At 31.1% G+C, this 23,494-nt stretch overlaps 3 protein-coding genes across 6 annotated transcripts; 2 read left to right on the top strand and 1 right to left on the bottom strand.

Annotated features, from left to right (window-relative positions):
* Positions 1 to 3,627: 3,627 nt before the first annotated feature.
* Positions 3,628 to 9,065, bottom strand: LOC123711374. 2 transcript variants are annotated; one of them, XM_045663952.1, is made up of 4 exons: positions 8,951 to 9,065; positions 5,002 to 5,069; positions 4,019 to 4,157; positions 3,628 to 3,873 (listed from the first exon to the last, which is right to left on the bottom strand). In XM_045663952.1, exons 2-4 carry the CDS (start codon positions 5,065 to 5,067, stop codon positions 3,824 to 3,826), a joined length of 255 nt encoding a protein of 84 aa, XP_045519908.1. In that variant the 5' UTR covers positions 5,068 to 5,069; positions 8,951 to 9,065; the 3' UTR covers positions 3,628 to 3,823. The 2 variants fall into 2 exon arrangements, with proteins under 2 accessions (XP_045519908.1, XP_045519901.1); XM_045663945.1 differs by lacking the exon at positions 8,951 to 9,065 and adding an exon at positions 6,003 to 6,047.
* Positions 7,221 to 10,093, top strand: LOC123711371. Its single transcript, XM_045663932.1, has 4 exons — positions 7,221 to 7,284; positions 7,347 to 7,429; positions 8,316 to 8,451; positions 9,405 to 10,093. The coding sequence occupies exons 1-4, from the start codon at positions 7,260 to 7,262 to the stop codon at positions 9,473 to 9,475; spliced, it is 315 nt and encodes a 104-aa protein (XP_045519888.1). The 5' UTR covers positions 7,221 to 7,259; the 3' UTR covers positions 9,476 to 10,093.
* A 5,292-nt stretch (positions 10,094 to 15,385) lies between these two features.
* LOC123712498 (synaptobrevin-1-like) lies at positions 15,386 to 22,567 on the top strand. 3 transcript variants are annotated; one of them, XM_045665623.1, is made up of 7 exons: positions 15,386 to 15,475; positions 16,336 to 16,480; positions 16,612 to 16,690; positions 16,763 to 16,842; positions 17,042 to 17,093; positions 19,064 to 19,147; positions 20,113 to 22,567. In XM_045665623.1, coding segments are annotated over exons 1-7 (444 nt in total). In that variant the 5' UTR covers positions 15,386 to 15,473; the 3' UTR covers positions 20,115 to 22,567. The 3 variants fall into 3 exon arrangements, with proteins under 3 accessions (XP_045521579.1, XP_045521572.1, XP_045521588.1); XM_045665616.1 differs by lacking the exon at positions 20,113 to 22,567 and having other exon boundaries at positions 19,064 to 19,239; XM_045665632.1 differs by lacking the exon at positions 20,113 to 22,567 and having other exon boundaries at positions 19,035 to 19,196.
* The last annotated feature ends 927 nt before the right edge of the window (positions 22,568 to 23,494 follow it).

Here is a 23,494-nt window from a genome sequence, read left to right as displayed (position 1 = left end):
TAATACACCTTTTAAAGGTAAATTATGAGGAGTTTCGATTTAAATTAGGGATCACATTTGAAAAGCAACATCGCATTTTATGTTAGTGATAATAAAAAAAGAAAAAGGTTGAGACGTCGCCCAAGGGCAGCTACCGTGCTACTCGAGATTAAACACGTAATCTCCGGCATCGACCCTAATATAAGAGAAGTTTTATTCAAATTCTTACATGAAAAATAACTGTAGATGGGTGGGAAAGAGAAATTAATAAGTATTATATGAATCACGCGAGAACATGATTATTAGGACTCGCTTATATTTACATAACTTCCTGCGAGTTTTATTGTTACACAGTCGAAGTTACGAATGTTGGACTATACTTAAAACTTAGAATATATTATTTTGCCTTAGATACAGTCATGAAAATCTGCTTAATAAAAACTAACTGAAACCCCATACAAATATATCCATATACCTCTTATTATTTCGATTCTTGATTAGGACCTCAAAGCTTGTCAGTCATAAAAAAAACTATTGCTACGAATATTTATTTTGGATTTTGTAAATTTATGGTGATTAGTGGTTTATGACGATATTGTATTATGTGTGTACTCTCTTTCTATTTGTTTATTATTTATTTCAAACTAGCGGACCCGACACACGTTGTCCTGTCTTAACTATGAATATTGATTTCAAAGTGGTATAATTATCTAAAAAAATATTTCAGAAACAAAGTGATTATTATTCTAATGCTGTATTATCATAATATAATATTGTATATCTACAATATTCTTTGTTGGTTTTCAAAATTAATGCCAAAAACAATTAGCGACTGTAATTATTTTATATATCTTTTATCAATATAATAACTCCGATCGAAGTATTTATTTTAAACGATATTCATTTTTCTTACTTGTGGATATTTTCAGTACGCATTCTGTCAATGTTATGTCAAACGCCATAAGGTTAGATGAAAAAAGTTTGAATTGTAAAGGCGCTAAAAATTATTGGTTAACAAAAGAATTCTTAAATTTTCTGATTTGCCGCGAAATTCATAAGAACCGTCACCTGTCAATGACAAAGAAAACAAAAAAATAATTTGCGAAATCTGTCCAGCCGTTCACGAGTGAGGCCGTGACCAAGGGCAATAGGGATTAATTTTTACATTTATAGATTAACTTGGCGTTGCATAGAGATGTTGGGTCTCTCTGCATCTTCTACCGCATTTACCATGGGGAGTGTTCAGAAGAGTTGTTCGGTCTAATACCGGCAGCTGAGTTTCATTATCGGACGTCAAGGCAAAATACAAAACACCATCCGTATCACCTCGACGTCCGTCGTTCCACAACTGAGCGTTTTCTAAGGCAGTTTTTGCCGCGCACCACCTCTATGTGGAACCAGCTGCCCACTGAAGTATTTCTGTACCAATTCGACTTAGGGTCCTTCAAGAAAAGAGCGTACCAATTCTTGAAAGGCCGGCAACGGACTTGCGAGCCTTCTGGCAATGTGAGTGTCCATGGGCGGCGGTATCGCTTCACATCAGGTGAGCCTCTTGCCCGTTTGCCTGCTATAACATAAAAAAAACTCTCATGTTTTCATTAATATTGTTAATTTGTGAATGAAATGTTGACTTTACAAAATTAACTACAAGTTAGAACCTCATTTATATCTGGAGTTACATTGCTTAATTTATATGGGCTACAAATGTGTTTTAGAGTATACTTGACCTAGCCCAAGCGATCCCACACACCTGATGCGGTAAAGCCTCTTCCGATCCTCGGTGTATCAAAGCGTGGGTGACGTCCGGTAACGTAAGGTCATTAGCGCGCTGCTCACGCGCCGCCTAAACTGCGACACGTGCGATGGGCCACCCTTATACATGGTGTTTACTTATTGGTTTTTGGCTTAGAAACTTTAGTTAAGTGTAGTATATAAAATAAATCCTAATAAATTATTTGGGTTTTACGTTATATAGTTATACCATTTAGATAGTGGGTGTACTTGTAGTCGAAATGAGAAAAACATAACTGATTTAATAATAATAATCAAGAAAAAGTTTTATTGCAATACTAGGATCTATATAAAATTTATATATTTTCTATTATCTTGTGTAAATCCGAGCCGTAAATAATTGATCATTAACAAAACTCAACAAAGTCAAGTAAAGGTCTTAAATCCAGACTCAGTAAAGGTTTTAGTGCGCATTAGATAATTCTGAACTTGAAAACAAACTCTTTGTTTAATAACCTTAAATAAAATTTCAATCAGCCTATAACTAGCCAATCGGCTTACTAATAACAGCAGGGAGGTCCACCAAAGGTGCCGGCATGATTTACAAAATCACGTCCCACCCTAATGTAAACAATAGACAAAGAACCCGACAGATTATTAAACTAGCCGATGCCTATCAGTATACCCAGAATCTCTGGGTGCTCTGGTTTTGGACAATTTTTGACTAAACGCTGAGCGATTGCATCTTATCTGTCCTTACCCACGGGGGTGAGTACTAAGTAAAGTTATAATATTCATAGGTTAGAGAGTAAAGAGTTATATTTCATTAGTTATATGTCTGTTACGTTTTAAAATTGTATTTACGAATAACGTTAGTTATAATTATCATAATTGAAATTATTTTTTAAAAGGCTGTTGAACTCTGTGGCTTTGGAATCTATTATGTACTTATGATTTATTCTTTCTTGGATTTTTTTATAACTGAATAAACGCGTGATACATTAACATTAATAATTTAACACGTACTTAATTTAGTCAAGATGCCATACCCTCCATACCATACCAACTATATCTGAAGCTTACAAGTCTTTTGACTGTCCTGTGCTTATTTATGATATTTTAGTAGCTTAGTTTTGAGACGACGCAACTGTGTAAATTCTTAACAAAGTCATTCAGAATTTTAACGAAAAAGTTTATAAAGCTTTTGGGCGGTGTCCTTGACCTCTGCTCCAAGTTCTGAACTTGACCCTGGGTAGCTAATCAACGAAATCGCGGGCGGGCAAGCCGACCGGTGATTTAATGCAACGCTAATTATGGCTTGTTCAAATTGTACCTTTCTCACGGATACTTTGGGCCGGTTGCTCCGCTATCAGTTAAACAAAAGCACGCAAAAATCGGCGAATTAGAAATATGTATTAATGTCCTATTTAAATATAAATAAGAATATTAAAAAAATTAAATATTAATACTGTTGTTTGTGTCATTAACACTAGGCAACATTATATGTAACATGACATTTTCATACATAACAACGCTTTTTAAATATATATATATATAAATAACAGATATTGAATGATGTATCCATACCTTAATCATTGTTTAACTAGAGTTTATTTTCAGCAGAACAATGGTGCAATCGAACTTTACTGTACCTTACTGCATTCGCTATACTTATTCCATCTGCCGTAACCTGTTACTTAGCTTATACCATCTCTTTTTGTTACATATTATTCCACATAAGTCTATCTCTATCATTTTTCTCAGGTCAGACCCACATATTACGGTAATGGTACATATTTAAGTAAAGACGTTGAAGAAAAAAGATGTTAGGTTTATTCAATGCCTAAGGCTCATGTGCGTTTTAATAAGTGCATAATTAATTAAATTTATGTTATATTTAATTCAATATGACTTAAATATAAGCTATAAGCTAACAACCTCTTTGTTACTATCAAGATTTTAGGTAAAACTATTTGTTTTACTATACACTCGTGCAGGTGTAAAAATTGCAAACATATACAATAGCACAGATTTCTATTAATTTTTATATTAATTAATTTAATTTAAATATATACTAAATTAACTTGAAAGCATCATAAAATTATACAGAAATTTAAAACTTAAATACTGGACATCCTTCCATGTCATCTACGTGCGCGTACACTGAAATAAAAAAGTTCACAAGTTCAATACAATGTTGTGCAGTGTTCTCGGCAAAATTTTAATTGAATTTTCTATTTTCAAAACCCCCTCTTAAACGTAAATATTATCAGTAAACACGTGATAATTTATGTCTCGTTAACTTTACCTTGATTGGTATCGCAAGCGAACTCCAACAAATCGCAAAGATCGAGAAACGTTCTCGTTTCTTCGCCCATTCGTCCGCATATTGGTATCGTATCGTGAATACATGTGTCCGCAAGACTACAGAATTGGTCGATTTTATTCTGAAATTTTAAACAAACATCACAAGGGATGTTAACAGTCCAACGAATTAAACTTGGAATCATTTGACAATAGACGTAGAGATTTATTTTGCCGTTTCGTAACTTTACAAAATAAACGTCTACTTATTTTTCATAAAAACCGTGGACTCAGTGATGGACAAATGGGCCACTTATATACCGTGCCCTCTTAGGTGTACACTAAATCCACTTTCTAGTATAAAATTAAGTGAGTTATAGGAGATAACAATACGATACTATATCGTAAGTACCGATACGATACTACTATAGGAATAATGATCTTTTTGATATCGTTAGTTTTATTACGTAAAAAGCCAAATACAAAATAATAAAGTATTGGTACGTCAAATGACTTAAGCTAGGGCTTTTAAGTTTGTAATATTGCCATAACATCCGCTTAGCCGCAAACAATTACATCATTTATGTTAATAAACACCGATAAATATAATTAAGTACACATTTCAATGATATCCACTTACATTAAATATAATCTATTACTGTATCACTGCACATTAATTAAGTTTTATGTCAAAGTTTACGCAAACACAATAGAGCTTTTAAGATCTTTAGATAACTACTGTTGCGAATAAATATGAAATAAATCATTTATGTTATTTAATTAAGAGATGAGTAATTTACATAATTGTAATTATTATTTTGTATTGTATAACTTTGCAATCCAATGTCAATAAAATATTTTGCAGACTTTTAGGTAAAATTCGCAGTCTATGAACCTGTGGTAAGCTCAACGCCTCGCGACGCTAGCCAACTATGGTTAAGATGTTGCATAATCTTATTTTATTATTAATATATTTTAAAAAATTACCGAAGGTGTCGAAGCGTGTTCTGGAAGATGACACCAAATGGAAGTTATGAGGCGAATCCAAAGCATGCCTGAACAAGCAACACTAATAATTATTTTGAACAACTATTATAAAATGTTATCTTGATATTATAGGTAGATAATATTCAATAAAAATACGTCGTTGTTTTTTTTTAATTTTATGGCCTGGTCAGGAGACCTTAAAGCTAAGTCTTACGTTGTTTTTGGCACCCACTCATAAACTAATAATGCAGATGATTAAAAAAAAGGGTTACGGACGACAATTTTTGCGGGATTACGTCATAAGAAAACATTGATGAAAAGTTGCACACTTCTATGAATTGAATTGAATTATTTTAGTATATAATCTTTATTTTGTAGAATACAAAGGAGTTTTTTTCGATAAATAAACTTATAGTAACAAGAAAATTTCGTTATTTAAAAATAAATTAAACCATCTATATAAAAAAAAATAGTGTGAATCAATATCATAGACTAAATGTTATCAATTACACTCACTCTATAGCAAATAGGTAAATTATTATTTTCAATAATATTATTTCGACTTGACACTAAAGTAGGTTAAATTTTATCCTTTTTTAAATTAAATTAATTAAACAAGGTCACTAAATATAATTATTATGATTTGTTGTATTAAGTTTCTTATTTACATATCAATTTCCCGCCAAAACAGACAATAGTCACAGACTGACTTTTGGCAGAATAACGTTACGACCTCAAGGGGCTTGTGACAAAATCACTTTTAAGAGGGAATGACATTAGATCACGCTTTGTCACATGACCATTTTTATCGAAATTGATTACCCAAAAATTATTTTTCGCAAGCCAAAGGTAAGTTAGTGAAGGGTAGCGTAGAACATTACTAGATTAGATTAGGATTTTCAGAAATGCTTCTGAAAAGTTAAAGTTCACGTTTGCCGCCTATTATGTAAAAAAGGATATATATCAAACGTCAGACCTAGCTACCTATCGTTAATACTTACAATAAATGATGATGTTAAACCACATCCTCGTTTAGTATTGAGCTGGTAAATGATAATATCCGATGCGTTCATGTTGTGATTAATAACTAATGTGTATTAATAACTACAACGTATTAGCAACATTTGGTTCTTCATAGACTTAATAGAATTTTTGATCTTAAGAATCGGTGATCCTTTAGACATACAAACTTTAGACATTTTGTATGCTTATGTACTGTTTCTAAATTTGTTTTAAAGCATGTTACCTATTTTCTACTTAATTATGGATCAACGAAACATGTCGTGTGATTTAGTTACAAAACCTGATTTAGTCGCAGTCGAAGCGTTAGTGGAATCTATATATTCCTTATTATAGTATAGGCTATTTGACAAGATTTTAAAAACAAGTTCAGAGTATTTATTAATCACTATGGAACTTATACAAATTATTATCTTTAATATTGGCGTTAAAAAATTTAATTTATCATAAAGAACCCGCCAAAACGCTTTTCTATGCAAGATGGCGTCGCACCAGTTCCTATGATGTAACGTATTTCTAAACCCGTTAACAAACGTTCAGTTTTGTGTGTTTAGGATTCTGCGATTTGTGTAAAATTTTTAAAGTGATTTTTGTGTAAAATATATTACAAATGATAATCAGTGCCAACATCATTTATATACATTGATAAAGATGCTTCGTTTTTAGATTAACCTTCTAATATTATAATTTACGAAGACCTGATAAGAAGTAATTTTGTGTATGTAATGGATCCCTATACGATTTAGGATTTATTATTTGACCATTATATGATAAATCATTTCGATAACTTTTTACCGTAATTTTATTTATTTTTTTAAGCATACATTTTTTTAAAAAAACATGAACTCCCGATCATTATTTCGCCAATTTTAACCAAAATACACAAAAACTACTACATCTTATTTATAAGCATGGTACGACATCTTAGATTCGACTAGTCACGTGACTAACGTATAAAGAAAAATATTTTAAACTATAGATTTTAGATAGATTAAAGAAACTTGTAAATTAAAGTTATTTTACTCCAAGTTGTTAAAGTCTTTTTCATACTGTCAAATATTTATTAATTATTGAAAATTTCTCTTGTCTTACGTGTTACGAATATACCTATTGATTATTTATGTTCTACGTCTTTCAACATAACCTATGTTATGATTTTATATCCTGTCTTTGGTAACCTAGAGTCGTTTAGATTCTAACTAGGTCTGGTAACGTTCAGTTGTGCAATTGTTATTAGAATGATATTTAAAAAGCTACTACCGAGTAAGTAATTTAAAAAATATATTATTAGAAGTATTTGGTTTGATATCTTAATTTTGTTACAGGTTTAATAATTTTAGTGATAGCAGAAGAAGTATGGAGCCACGTTGAAATAGAAGCGGAAGATTACTTCTTCCCGTTAGAACCAGTAAGTACAGTTTCTTTAAATAAATAAATCAGTGGCGTTACAACCTTTTTTGGGTCTGAGCCTCAGATTTCTGTATTTGTTTCGTGATCATTTGTCAATTAAATAGGCAAGTAGGTGATCAGCCTGATACACGCCGTCGAGTTTTTGGGTCTAAGGCAAGCCTCAAAGAAGTTTAATTCCATATTTTCTTTAAAAGTCGAGCAAATATTAAATGCACACATAGAAAAAAACTTTAGAGCACTGCTGGGGATCGAACCTACGACCTCAGGGATAAGAGTCGCACGTTGAAGCCAACACTGCTCAAGTACAGTAGTAAAGTAATCAAGGAATCGTGTAGTATTATGAATTAATTTTGAGATATTTTTTAAAAAATTATTATGGCCTTCTTTATATATGTTATTCCAACACTGGCTACGTACCACTATATATATATATATATATATATATATATATATATATATATATATATATAGAAATAATGAATATTAAAAAAAATGGGATGAAATAAGCTTTAAGCCTTGAACACACAAGTGTCATCAAAGAGCTAACGTCAAATTAAAATATAAAAGAACGTACAATGGCACATGGACTATTTATGAAATTCTTATACGCTTGAATAAATAGTCCCTAGCTCTATAGGAAAAAATAGAAATACATTATTAGTACATTGATTTTGGTATAATTATAATTGAAGCTAGTATTACATATGCAAACAGCAATTCTTATCTTGAAAGTAATTTCTGTACAATTTATTTGTAATTTCTCTATTTTGTTTCTGTTTTCTATTTGTAATTGTCATGAGAACAATAGCGTAAAGGCGTTCAAGCTATTTCCTCTATTGAGATATTGTAATTTATAGTATTTGTAACGAAAATTTGTCTACCAGGTAATAAATTTCTGCAAAATGGCCGACCAGTGTCAGCATGACTTTGTGGCAATTTGCGGGCAGGATTCTTTAGGTATTTCTAGAATGTTCAATGACAACTGCGATCTATATGAGTACAACTGTGATGAGAAGAAACGTAAGTATACGATTCTAAGTTATTACTGCTATTTATAACGCATACATATATTTATGATGACACACAGATTTACAGTATTTACAATAGTCTTAACGTACATAGTAATAAATTCAAAAATAATTTATTCATTTATGTAACACAATGTACACTTATGAACGTTAATAAAGAAATACATATAAAATGCCTCTAATTTTACATTTACTGCCCGTTCTTAAATCAAGGGCGTAGAACGGGCGAGAAGAACTGGCAATAAACTCTCCGTCATTCATTTCATTTAATAATAATGATAATTAAAAATAATAAAAAGAAAATTTCAAACAAATTTAATTAGATCCCTGTGGTAGTTTACTGCTCGCAGAGGAAAAATTATTATTCGCATCTACTTACTTAAACTCGCATGTAGATTTTTCTCTTCACTACGGAAAATTTTGATAACTATACCCAAAAGCATAGCCCGTGTCTCATTTTATTGTCAACATACAAATGGGAATTTCTTTACCTCTTAACACTATGGTCTGCCACTATGTAGTCTCATACTATGAGCGCGCTATGAACACAGGCTATTACTACTAAAGTTCCTTAATTTAGGAACGATTTTGATGACCGAAGTTGTTCATCATCATAATATAATTTTAATCCGTTATTCGCGTGTCGTTTAATTTGACATTGTCAACGCACATTCTTTGAAACGTAAAATATTGTCTGGTGGTAATGCATTTGCGCTTGTCCCCCAAAGTTACAGGGGTATGTGGGACTCAATTAGACGTAGAAGATAGGCATATCTTCCCCTATTTACTCCGCGAGGTTTGAGACCTAGGGGAAATGTGATCTTATTTAAACTCCATTGATATAATAATGAACAGTGGAACAGATTATTACGTCGATACACAAATGACAATTAGAACTTTTTCGCCTTTATTTTATAACTAAAATCTCTTTTATATTCATTCCAGAATACCGCCACGTAAAGCTAGATGTGTGCAAGTATGAAGCCGCCGCTTCTGAGAGGGCACAGTATAGATAAAGCAGTAGCTACATGGCTTTTGTTAGTGGCAAATAAATTTTATTATAATATGACTGACGTACAGCTAATACCAGATTTACTTCCTAACTCTAAGTACGAGTTAAATAATCCTATGGAATACTCGTATTGTCTAAAGCAAAGATAATCTTGAAAAGTAATTGTCAATAAAAAAGGCTTAAGAAAGTATATTTTAAAGTTCCTTTCCGTTCCGTTCCCTTCCGTTTCCTTATTTGTTGTTTGTTTTTTTTAAATGTGGATGTAGAATATAGTACATAGTTATTTTCATTTCACCTTCCCTGTAATATTTAGATTTTTAATATGCAGTGTAAATAAAATTATAACTAGTTAAGTCTATAAAGCAAAAATACTCCAATAAAATTTACCCAAAATAAAACGAAAAGATTCATTTCTTTATTTTGTAAAAGTGTTTTAAAAAAATATGAAGTCTCCAGTATTTGTCATCGCGAGTAACTACAACACATTCCTAGTACTCTGTCTTAGTATTTGCGTCAAATATTTACTTAGTAATCTTGCCAATGTTACAAAATCTTTGTGTTTTTTAAAACTCGCTGCTGTGTTACTTGTCAATTGCTGTGGATTTACCTCACAGACAGAATTTCTGCGTTAACCGATTATAATAATCTAAAAAAATCTTATTAAAAGTCCAATTTATTAATTATTATAGACAATTAAATAAAAACTTTATTAGAATATGTGTTGAATGTGCAATATTTAGTAAAGTATGATTTTCACGAAAAAAATCAAATACTTGAACATGTATTCGATTTTTTTTCGAAAGGAAATCTTTACTTATGTAAAAAAAATATATGAAATGCTATAGATGAGCCTAGCTGTTTAATTCCTTCCGTGAACTTATACAATTTTCCAGACGTCATTCTCGAAAGACGATATCTTGAGCTGGCACCCAATAATTCTCAAACGGGTCGTTATAGATAGGCTCGGCTCCATTACCCGTACAATACTCAATTAATGGCTCTACAGTGGAAAATATTTGCTGTGAAATGGTCGGAAGATCAACAGACTTGTTTATTAGTAGCTGGCAAATTAATCGAGGAAGCGGTTTTGAATAATTCCATGAAATCTGTTACAGAAATCGGAATATTATCGTTGTGTCCGTTGATTTTCTACCACGTGGTTCTTATGATTAAGCGCTTTTAATTTAATGATACTTTGGTTAATTCCTACTTTGGTCAATTTCTGGTATAAGTTGGTGTTGGACATAAACGTCTGGTCTCTTTGTCTATAAAGATAATTATTAGTGTGACATGTAATGTGTGTGTTAGCCGGTCCATCAATATACAAATATTACTATAAGTAGAGTAATTCCGCTCGCTGAACTGAACGTACTCCAAGTCCATCCTTGATTATTAGAATTCATTTCTGTTAAGTAGAAGTTATTTAAATAATCACCTCTAGTAAATAAAGTATCTTTAGGGAGAGCTTTTCTGCAGTAATAAAAGCTCATACATTTAAAGGAAACGAATTTCCTGGTTGCCTTATTTAAACAGATGTTGCGCGCACCCGATTACCATGTAAGTGATAATGTGAGCCGAAATTTGTCTGAAACTGACATAGGGTGACACTCCTTAACAAAGTCACGGTAAATATTTGTATAGTATGTATATATATATATACATACTATCGTTATAATGCAACGGCATGCACTTACGCAAAGAAAACAAAAGAGTTTCAACAATATAATCACAAGTCTTTGTCAATTGTCATACGTTTTAATTAATGTCAAGACTGAAGTATTAAGACCAAAATTATATTTTATAATTAATATTTTCCTTACTTTCTTTTTATATGCGGTTAAAATGCAGATATATGTATTATATTTGCGAAAGACTGGATAAAACATAGATGTTTTAATTAAATTTTGAATACCTCAGTACCTAAATTTAATAAGATATCACTTCATACCGAACTAATAACTCATGTACTACGATACATACATATGACAATATTGACGTATATTTATTACGTCGGACAGATTGCTCCTCGAAACTATTTAAACATGGCAACAAATATCAAAGTCGGCGTCTTTTTTCAAATATTGACACTTCAAATGGAAATGTTATGTCAAATTTGTTACGGTAGCCGCGTGGCTACTTTAAAATACTATCTATAGACTATTACTACCTATCAATTATTTGTTAATTATTAATTTTAAAATATATAAGGTCACTCACACACTAACGAAAACTAAATATATTATTATATTCATTTTATTTATGTTTACTTGCTAGCAATTGGCGGGAGTTGGTACTGGGGGCTTAGTCAAGATGCATTAACAGCAGTTTGTAAAAGTCGAAAACTAAATTTGTATGAATATTTGTCGACATGAGTTGTCATGTCAAGCCAGGGACAGGGAGCGCTGGAAGTTTCTTGAAGTAAGGTAACGAGAACAACCATTATCTAACAAGAACAACCAACACAATCACTAACTTATGTATTTTAGTTTTTTTCTTCGCATCATCGGGTTTTGAACCTGAAATAAATATGTCTGCCTACTACACTTTTAACTTAACTTACTTAATTTTTATATGGAATATAAATATGTCGCAGGCCAGTGGAATAACAAGTTTTTATTATGAAGCAGATTCATAAATATTTGACCTAAACGGAGCAAAACGCGATAGCGATACGTAAATACGACGTCTTGTTAACCTAAAAAGTTAACAAGGATCGGTCAGCACTTAGCCAAGACACGCTAATTTTGTGGACAAAGCTTAGATTTATTTACTGCGCCTAGTTGTGGGTTAGCCGGACTAATTGTGAATAGAATGCCAGTTGACTTAACTTTGACCTTCGAACATCAGGACCACGGTTGCATTCTACAAACTGTGTACCTTTAATTAAGAGGACCTTAAATACGGCAAAGTATCTGAAGACAAGAGACAGAAAAATATTCATATGTGTTAGGAGGTACATGAAAGTTTATGTTCTTCATGTGCCCTTTTCTTTTTCAAGTGTCCTTTTTATTATTGCTCCTTTGACTGTTTTAATACATAAACTAAACTAATGGAACAATAGTTTAGTCTAAGCTATTCTACGGCTTATGTAGGTTTAGTTTTGCCTTTAGTTAGTTTTGTCTCACAGTAGTTGCCTGAAACAGATCGTTTTTCTAAATAAGCTGTATTTCTGTATTGCTGCAACGAAGTGTAAATTAATAAAATAAAAATTTAGGTTTTGGCCTGGACAAGGAATATATATTCTTAGGTTAGAGAACGAGCCTTTTGTTAATAATAGCGAAATGTCATATCAGTTTTCCTGAACCTGGAAATATAAATAATAATATGTGTGTATTCACTAAATATATATGACAAATTTGTTATATAGTCTAAACAATACAGTGATGGTGTGAGAAAGAGTGAGTGTCTATGTACGATAAGTACTTACATTGAAACTTATAAAAGCTCTTCTCCTATTTTACCTGAGGACTCTGGATTTTTACATGCGCCGTCATTTTTCACTACGCGCCGCAAGTAATTAAATTAAAAAAATCTCTTGTAGTCTTGCATCACAACACTTTTCGTATTGTGTCTACTATTCTGTTACAGGCACATTAATCTTCTTTAAATGAAAGAAAATCATCATCTGTAATTAATATACTCTAACAAAAGCCTTATACGAATAACAAATTATTACAGTTGTTTAATTAATTTAATATTCTTCAAATGAATGAATTAGCCCAGCGCTCTGCCTCGGGCTGGAGTTATTGAAAAACAAAACTCAGCATTTGTTTAGTTCAGTATTATTATTATTATTGGATTTAAGTACACATACATAATCGTTCATTAGCTCAGAATTTATACAGAAGTAAAGTATATTTAAAACTTTGCTTTATATATAAATTAGTTTTTGCAGTGAAACTTCTATTTTTTATCGGCGTTGGAAAAAATTGTTCTTTGGGAAGTGATTTAAGTATAAATAACAAACATTTAAACTCGTTTTCAAATTTATACATGTATTTTAATTGGTGTGAAAGAAAAGGTGGAACTCAACTTTCTATAGCATAAGACTTTAATTTGTACAATGAACCGCAGGGATTTCATACGACAAATATTTTTCAGCTATGTATCTATTTCCATTTTTATAATCCAAGCACTTACAATAATTAATAGGAGTAATTACAATAAAAAACATATCGATTTATGTTGCCGGTGAGCTGTGGGGCCAGTCAATTGATTAGTTGGGGGTCTTTGTGCGTCCGCGCCGCCGCTCAGAACAATTTGCTCGCGGCCGACCGCCCTAATTTTAATGGCCTTATAAAATTTATACTTAATGTATTTATCGTATGATGGGTTTGTATGGATTGGAAATTTCTAGTATTTATGATTGAAAGACAAATAAAAAATACGGAGTTTTAAGCAGCTATAACTATCAAATAGTAGACTTAGACTTCTAGTTCGGAAGTCAACGATTCCTAATATATTTCGGATAAGACCTGTAAATTACGAAAATTGCTTAACTTTGGGTTTTCCGTACTTTTAGTTTTACTATAAAGTTTTCTATATTATTTAGTATAGAGAAACCACGAAAATACGTTCCGTGTACATGATGGGTAAATAAACGTCTTATCCATATAATACGAACATACGCAGCCGTTTAAAAATTGTATTGTTTTATTGTTACATGCATTAAGTGCCGATGTAGAGTCATTACAACAACAAGGTTTAAACAAGGCTCTGGTGATAAAACGAATGTATTGAACTTTTGTCTTCTTTAAATGCTTAATTATTTAAGTAAGTATTGGGTACGGGTTCAGGACTTGCATGCATTTTTGGTCTAAGATGTAGGATATATTTTGTTTTCTTAGAATTTTGATAGTAGTTTACCCGTGAACAAGTAACACGTACTTCACAAAGCTCAATCGGGTAAAATTGTAAGTATGTGATAGTGTTATAAACCTATCGCGTGATATTGATTTTTTTTCTGTGATTTGCAACATACGACATAAAAAAATGCATGATTTTTAAGTATTCAAAACAAAACACATGCACAAAAACATTGTGGAGACATATCTAAATAGCCAAATGTTATTGCTTAATAAAATACTATCAGTTGTATTATCTCCTGAAATAGATTGTGTAGGGTTTGCAATTGTGTATATAAAGTAATTCGAGTATCAGTTATGAAAAAAGTAGTAATAAGCTTTTATGTGTATGTGTGGAAAGCTTTTCATTAATGAAGTGAAGTACGTGCGACAAACCCCGGACCTACCTCACGAGTGCGCAATACGTAATCGATGCCGAATACAGGCATCGCGCACGCGCCCTCGTCCTTGTAAAGTCAGGTGGAAAAGGTTTTATAACAGATTTATATATAAAGTTATATTTCAAACAATATAATTATTTTTACAGAAGAAACATGAGAGTGGACGCACACCGGAAAGCTAGTAAGATGAATTAACTGAGATAGCAGGAAAATATTTGAAAAAGGTGCGATAATAAGGGATAAGTGGAAGAATATGGAGGACGCTTTCATGCCACCATCGGTATTAAATACAAGTATGACATAAACTTAATGTAATCCTTATTATACTCGAATTTAGGCCATTATTATTTTCTTTATTTAATATATTTATGATTTACATTTATTACAGTGATCGGTAACTTGTGTTTTTATGCGTTTACCAAATTATGTTTAGTAGGTTTGAGTGAAAGTACGAGTAGGATTCCTAAAGGTTAATAACGACAATGGTATACACATAGCAAGCGAGAATACTCTAATCAAATTTGCATGTCATTATAACAGTAGATAGATGTATTTATAATTAATTTAGATAAAGCACTGCACATATGAAATCGATACGATACATTTTTGAAACTTTGAACATTGTGTGCGCGATGTTACTGCGGCCGGCTATTCGTGCTTTGCGGCAAGCGTGATTCTGAAGCTCAGGCGAAAGCTCTTCCTTTCAGTGCTCACTTTCGGCAACATTGTGTCTACTCGTTAACTCTAACAAGTCAAAATGTAAGTACCACTTATTAAAAAGTTTGTCATATTGAGTAATTGATTAACTGCACAAGTTTTTTAGATAATGGTATGTATTTTATATGTAAATTAACACTCGATTCGTCCATGAAAATGTAAATAAATGTATATAAATATAATTATACAGTATGACAGTTTTATTTAATTATTTAAATTGCTTATGCTTATTATATTCATGCTTTTACTTCACTCGATGCAGTAAAGTTAAAGTCTTAGTTACCGTGTTTCAATTTTACATTTCATTTCAATATCCTTGGTATAAAATTCATTAGTAATAAAAAAATCTAGTTCAAAATATATCGAGTTAACGTCTTATATTATACTATGCTATGCATATGACATGCACGAAAAATAGGACAGATAACCTTGGTACTCTGCAACTAGCTTTTGTAAACAAGAAATGCCGCATTATGATGGACTGTGGCAGTGTGCCAGTTGCTATTGATTCATAAACTTTTATCATGACATTGTCATTGAACTAAAAAACGTGTTGATAATATAGATTTTAGTAATTACAAATTTGGGAATTTATAAATTAAATAATATAATATAATAAAATAAATATACATAATATGACACATATTATATATATTTATATAATTTAGTAGTAGTTAAAGATAGGTAAGAATTATTTTTAGGGTAGGTAGTTAGATTATACCAACAAGCCGAGATTTTTTATTAGGGTTAAAACAATTCTTGGTTACGATTTCTGAAAAAAAAACAGTTGTTTAGAAGTGGATTCACAGAACACATACACATAAAAGAAATATCACTGGTCTCTGACCCCAATTGGCGACGTGAAGTCCCCACTTATGTAAAACCTTCATCGCACATTTTAGGGCGGAAGAAGGCGGTACACAGGATGGGCTGGCGCCACCACAAACTGAAACTGGAGCTGATGGAGAGATTGTTGGAGGGCCACGAACACCCCAGCAAATTGCAGCCCAGAAGAGGCTGCAGCAGCAACAGGCCCAAGTTGATGAGGTATATCACATATTAGATATATGAGGTAAGGTAAATAGGTAATAATAATCTACAAGAAAATGTAGTTTCGTAAAAAAGTAGTATTAGTAGTAGAATTAGTTACTAGAATTACCAAAATATTAAAATTTCAGGTCTGTGAAATAATGAAATCAAACGTTGAAAAAGTACTCGATCGAGACGCAAAGTTATCAGAACTTGATGATAGAGCCAGTAAGTTTAACTCGTTTGATAATCCAAAATGATATTCGTGTCAAGAAGGAAAATAATATGCCTTTTCTTTAGACGCCCTTCAGCAAGGAGCATCCCAATTTGAGCAGCAAGCAAAGAGTTTGAAGAACAAGTTTTGGCTCCAAAATTTAAAGGTATTATTATATGTATAACTATTACGTTTAAACAGTAATATAAACGTTCATTAATTCTCAAAATAAATTTTGAACATCAACCTGCGCTTTGTTTTAAAATAAGTTTTGTTCGTAAATTGCATTGTTATGAATTAATAAAAATGTCTTTGTTGATTTTTCATTTATGAATTTTAATAATATTTTTGTGTTTATATTTCAGATGATGATCATCATGGGCGTAATAGGAATCGTGATAATAGGACTCCTCTTTGGTGAGTTACAGGGTTTGAGTTCAGAATTTATGGAAGCTAAATTTAGTACAATGCAAATAATATGCTTGATTGGACAAATAACTGTTGTGTATTAAAAATAGTGTAGTAGATGTTATCAATGTATAATTGTATAGGTATGTCTCAATGTTAGTATTGGCTGTCACCTAAAAACAATATAAAAGCTTTGAAATCTTCTAGCCATCTATAAATGTTGTGTGTTTTTCTGTTTCTCTATGTCTTATTTAATGTGGGCATTAAATTGAACATTAACACGTTTAATCGCGTAACGCTTGATAAGATTGCCGTTTTAAAAGTCGTTTGTCCTTTAAATTAAGTCGATTTGAACTAAGAGGATGAAATAGGACAAAACGCTCTTTTATCAAAATGAGTCTTTCAAACGTTAAGCATACCACCGTAACTATCTACTATTGTCAATATTATTTAACCCTTATTTGTATTTTGGAATGATTTCATATTAAATATTTACATTGTAAGTATAAATATAACTACTCTGGCCATAAATACTGTTACATAAAAACTTTTCTTTTTATCAACTTTTTAATTGTTTTGATTTTGGAATACGTACATTATTTTAAAAATATTGTTATTTAAATTTTGCGCCATTTCATATTATTTTTCGTGTTCATTATCAAATAACAATATGAAATGGGGTGTTAAAGGAGAAAGGATTGCAGTGATCGCCCTGCACAAAGTGAGTATGGAGCCGTCGGTCATATTTCAGACAATTGAAAAGCTTGGTATCAGCCGTATCTTCGTACAGCGTACTATCAACAGATATAACAACACTTTTCTGTCGAAGACCAGAAAATATCGGGGCGGCCGCTTGCTTTTAGAACTACAAGGGCTATTAATGCTGTTAAAGCCGGAATTCGTCGAAACCCCATTAGGAAGCTAAAAATCTCATCGCGAGAAATGAAGATTCTCGCTAGGACTCTAATGCGTAATATAAAATCTTGATTTATAAGAAATGTTTTGTCGTGATAAGCAGGTGAAAAGCACAGAAATATCGTGATTACATATGAACCAAATTTAAAGATTGAAGAACACTACAATAAGCAAAATAATAAAGTGTACGCTCACAGTTCTAAAGAAGCTGCTCCAATAGTCGCAAAGGTACAACATGGTTACATCCTGCGTCAGTCATGGTTTGGTCCCACCAAGTCTTATCAAGGAGTCACAAAACTACACTTTTGTGAAAAAAAGACGTGAAAGCTTCAACCAAAGTGTAACAAGATACAGTCTTGGATGATGTCGTGAAACCTCTCAGTAATACACTTTTGAAAAATATACCGTGGTCTTTCCTGCAGGATTCTGCACCTGGTCAAAATGCACGAACTACCCAGCCTGGCTTGAAACTAACGTTCCGCAGTTTATAAGAACTGAAGACTGGCCCTTGTCTAGCCCAGACCTCAACTCATTAGTACATTGAGTATCTTAAAACAATATTTGGAGCAAGCAGTGGCGAATTTTCCCTTGAAAACAATGCGTAAATCCATAGATACGTCGCCAAACAGATTAAAGTCCTGTATCAAAGCCAGAGTTGACCATTTTGAATACAATATGTTTGTATTTTTTTGCTGAGACTTTAATAAATATGTAGATTGTAGGATTTTAACAATATAACATTACTTCATTCGAAAAATGCATTTTCATTAGAAACAGAATATATGGCTGGACTAGGTATATTCATGCTACATATAATAAGTTATTTGATTTTAAAACTAATAAAGCTGACCGAATCATTTTACTTGACTTTTTGTAACAATAAATTGATAATGGGTAAACGCTACATAAACTGCTTTATAATCTACGTATAATCGCTCACACAATTGTATTAGCTTGTCCATTTAATGTCTGCATTAGTAAAGACAGCTAGATTAGAAGCTTCGTGGCGTATGTTTTGCTTAACGCTGTTTGCAGGTGATAACATAAAACAAATGTTTGGTTAGTTCGATATCGCGGCACCCCGTCTATGCCCAGCATCACTCCTGTGGCTGCCACCAATGCTACTCTGCCCGTTGCCTCTACTAAGTGTAAGTTCTTTATTCTCTTAATTTTCATTGACTTTCATCCTATGTCTCTTAAAACCAAGCAATATACTCTGTGATCAGAATATCGTGTCAAATATTGCATATATATATCTCTTATAAAAAATTATAAAAACTGCAAAAGTATAGACATATATCTTTTTGCACAAAAATCTGTGCAAAAACATCTAATTAAACTTAATTGACTTTTATCAAGTTTATTATATAAATAAGGTTATTATGAAAAAAATCCTTATTAATAATCGTTACTAAACTATTCTAAGGCAACTAAGCCTAGAAATATTTAGTGATTTGCATCATTCAGAATAAAGCTACTGTTATTGTAAATACATAAATAACAATTAATACTAACAACTTGCGCTATGAATTTTAAGAATGACAGCTAACTTTATAGTCTGTTATTGTAACAGCGCTGTAATCTGTAGTACTTTTACGTAGATATATGAAATTAAATCTACCAAACATTTTACTGTGAATCAAATCTGCGAAACTTGAAATCATTTTGCATAGATTTAAATTTGTTATATAAAGTTTTTCACACAAACACGTACACATGAACTTATAAAGAATATAAATGAAACCATGTTTATAGATAAGTCTAAACTACACTACTATGACAAAATGTATTTTAAAATCGTTAGGTTTTGCTCTCTGCATGACCGCTTTAATTCTCATATGAATGTAAAGCTCGTTAAACTGTAAAGTTTAATATTGATGTTGCATGAGCTACTTATCGTACAAGGATTGTATGTCAGTGGTTAGAAATATTTTTAATTAATAGCCGTTTATATTTCCCGTCGTCAGTTCATTAATTAATTAGGAAGACATTAATAAATATATTTTTTTAAGAATACGAGGGTTGGTTTCAGACTATATTAGCCAATATTTATTTCAAAGTACTTCTATGTACGTGAATACTTTTCTGTGGATTAACTACTTAAAATTTTCAGGAAGATATATGTAGAGAATCACGTCAATCTTCAGGTAAGATTATTTAATGTAAATTTCAATGTACCCAATATAGATGTAATTTAAAAAATATGTATTTATTCCTATTACATAACATCTATTGAAATTGTATAGAATTGTATTTACTCCATATAGATTTCTAATAATACTAACTTAGGTTATTAAATGTAAATTGAAAGTCTATTCAATTGTTGTTTAAGGAATAATACTCTATAAAACAATATTAATAAATAACAAAAGTTGTAATTTCCTTCAAAGAAATCTATGTTATAGCAGACAGTAGCATATAAAATATGTTTTGTTTTGTATGAATCGTACATTAATTAGGAAAGTATGTTTCATACCAAATTTAATGATGCAGCTTACTGAAGTGGTTAGACTTCACAGATATACAATAATATGTAGTTTTATCCAGCGCCATGAAATTACCGCAATTAAATATTAGGCAAAAAGTTATAAAATTGCGCAAATTTTGTCTTCATCGTATAATTCGTTAAATAATAAATAAGTGTTACTATAAACGTTGACCTAATTTTTCACGAACTAATATTAATAAAATATTTCTTAGTCACTGATTAATTTACATCTTTTTACTTTCTGTTAATACTATGAACTCGTGTTCTTTTCTTTAATAGTTAAATATTTTATTAAGATTATCCATAAGGCGTTAAATACTTAATTCAGTACGATGGTAATTCAATTCAATTTCGCATCGTTAGCTGTTAAAAATGTGGGGATAAGGGCTGGCAAAGACGGCGAAATTATATACAAATTCATTTCAAATGAAATAGATGATTTTATTTACATTGAGCTATTGAGAAATAATTTGCGTGCCTTTGTAGCTTTTAATGAATAATATTGATGTTATACTTAACAATTTTATAAGTCTCTCAAGTGAAACTTTAATTCGTTATTTGTTTAATTTTGGAACACTCAATCATCCTCTTTCAGAGAGTATTTTAAATAACTTTATTTATTTTTGTTGGATCTGTGATATTAAAAGTATTGTGGGAGATAGAATACGTAAGAGGAAGCAACATAAAAAATTTGAAAGACGGAAGTCCTGGAAGTCGGATTACACTTCAGAAATTATTCAATTTGTGTTTTTTAAGGCTTCCAAAATCGAAACGTGAACTATGTTAATTAGAATTAAATTTCTATTATTATAGGTATTTATATACTATTAAACACAATTATAAACTTCTTATTTTTAAATTTGCATAAAATAATAAATAAATGAAATGGAATACGGATTGATTTCAATGAATTTTGTTTATATCAGGTATAATATATTTTAATAATGCTTAAATCCTTTGGAGACTTGTTATATTCCATACTCTCTCAGTAAGTTCATTAGATATATAATATTATATTAAATGTCAATAATCGAAGGGTTTCACACGGCCTATATATAGTAGACGGAGTCAATTTTAAGTATATATACTCAAAGTATCCATATAAATTACTCTTAAAGTTGACATCCACAACGGGGCAATTCTTAAAAAAGGAATATATTTCAATGTAGGCTCTATCGGAAATGTATTTACACGATGAAATCATTTTTTGTGAGTAGTAAGCTATATATGTTGTCTTATAAAGAAACTTACGAGAATAACACTTTTGAATATAATGAAGTTTAGATTGCCACCTACACTTCACTATAGTTTTAGTAAAGGAGAGATTTCAAAATTGAAGTTTACAGTGAGGAAAATAAACTTTCTGATAGCGATACGATTAAGCGACAAAAGCGTTGAATAATTAATATTCCTTTTTTAAAAATTGTCTCATTTAGAAATTAGGTTAATTGTAACACCAAGGTAGGGAAAGGTAAAAATTGGTAGATCGTGGAATTGATTACGGTAAGACTCAATATGTTACTTTAAAGCTTTAAAATCACGCGTTTCGTCAATTATGTATCTATATGTTAGAACTATATACTATAATTTAACTTATATTAATATTGTAGAATTTTAGAATTAGTTTCTATCTCGTAGCAGGAACTACGTTTTATGTTCAAAAATACTATAAATATTTAAAATAAACTAAAAAGTTATTTGGACGTTGTAAATCTCTAAATGTCTCTAAAGTATTGCTACATGAAAGAAATTATGTTTTTTTAATATAAGAAATTTGAAAGAAGTCACTTTGCCCGGCAAATGTATTCTTAAACTATATACTTAAGTATGTACAGGAAATGTATGGTGCCATTGACAATATTAGTTCTCTTTACTATTCTAATGATATTATGGGTATGTTAAGATATTTGTTCTTCATGTATGAAAAACTTTAAAGTTTAAGACTAATATAATTATTAAGGGATGCCAATAAAACTATAATCTATGACAACAAATATTTCCTATTATGAGAGATTAATACATTATTTGGTAATTTGACCATATAGATTGGTATAATTGGCTAATCAACAGAAATTTTATTTCTAAAATACCTAACAAAAAAATTAAATTGATGTATAAGTTTTCTATTATCATAAATATTCTGTCATTTCGATGTAAGTATTTAGTAATCACACTGTATTTTGTGTTTTACTTAATAAAGATTATGTTATTACAATTAAAATTTTATTTTCAAATGAACGATTTATTACAAATTTCATTCCATAATTAAAAAATAAAAATAAATTTTAAAAATGTGAGGTGAGGTACATGTATACCTTCATAATTATTCATACATAGTGTATAAGAGAAGAATAATACGTGCTTTGTACTGTATCGTTCTTCACTTGTTTTTTTTTTCAAAGGACAGAGATGCCCTTTGACTCTTAAAACTATGGTTTCGTTCTTATGGCTTGAAGGCTGGCCTGCGATACGAATCTAGTTGAACATTGTACATCTGGATGTACATTGATGCACGGCACTGCTGTAATCGGCGTATATTATAAAAAAAAGGTATGTGGTGTTATATCATGGTTAGTATATATAATACTTATAAGCTTATAGTGTAGTCACATACACTGCGGTTTATCACTTAAGCTAGTGTATTTATACCATACTAGATTTATATATGTCCTTACACAGTCTACTGAACTGTTGCAGTATTTTAGGTAACTCAATAATGATTGAATCTGTATGATCTACCACCAGTTACACTACTTCGAGTACAAGTTTAACGTGTTAATACACTTTCATAATAAATTGATAAATTTTGACCTGTCAATATATCTTACCGTGAATATGTGTCTTAAGTCCCTACATTAAGGTTCAATTTATTAGTAACACACAATCCCGTAAGCATGCCATAGACTTAGGAGAATGATGTGAGAGCTTGTGCGCTTTCTCTTTGATAGTTGCCCGCCATTTTGACTTACAGTAATGCTGAGAATGACGTGAATTATGCGCTCATGTC

Source organism: Pieris brassicae, chromosome 1 (assembly GCF_905147105.1).
Source record: "Pieris brassicae chromosome 1, ilPieBrab1.1, whole genome shotgun sequence".
NCBI lineage: Eukaryota > Metazoa > Arthropoda > Insecta > Lepidoptera > Pieridae > Pieris > Pieris brassicae.
The sequence above is the reverse complement of the archived record's forward strand: the minus strand, read 5'-3'. Positions and strand labels throughout refer to the sequence as shown.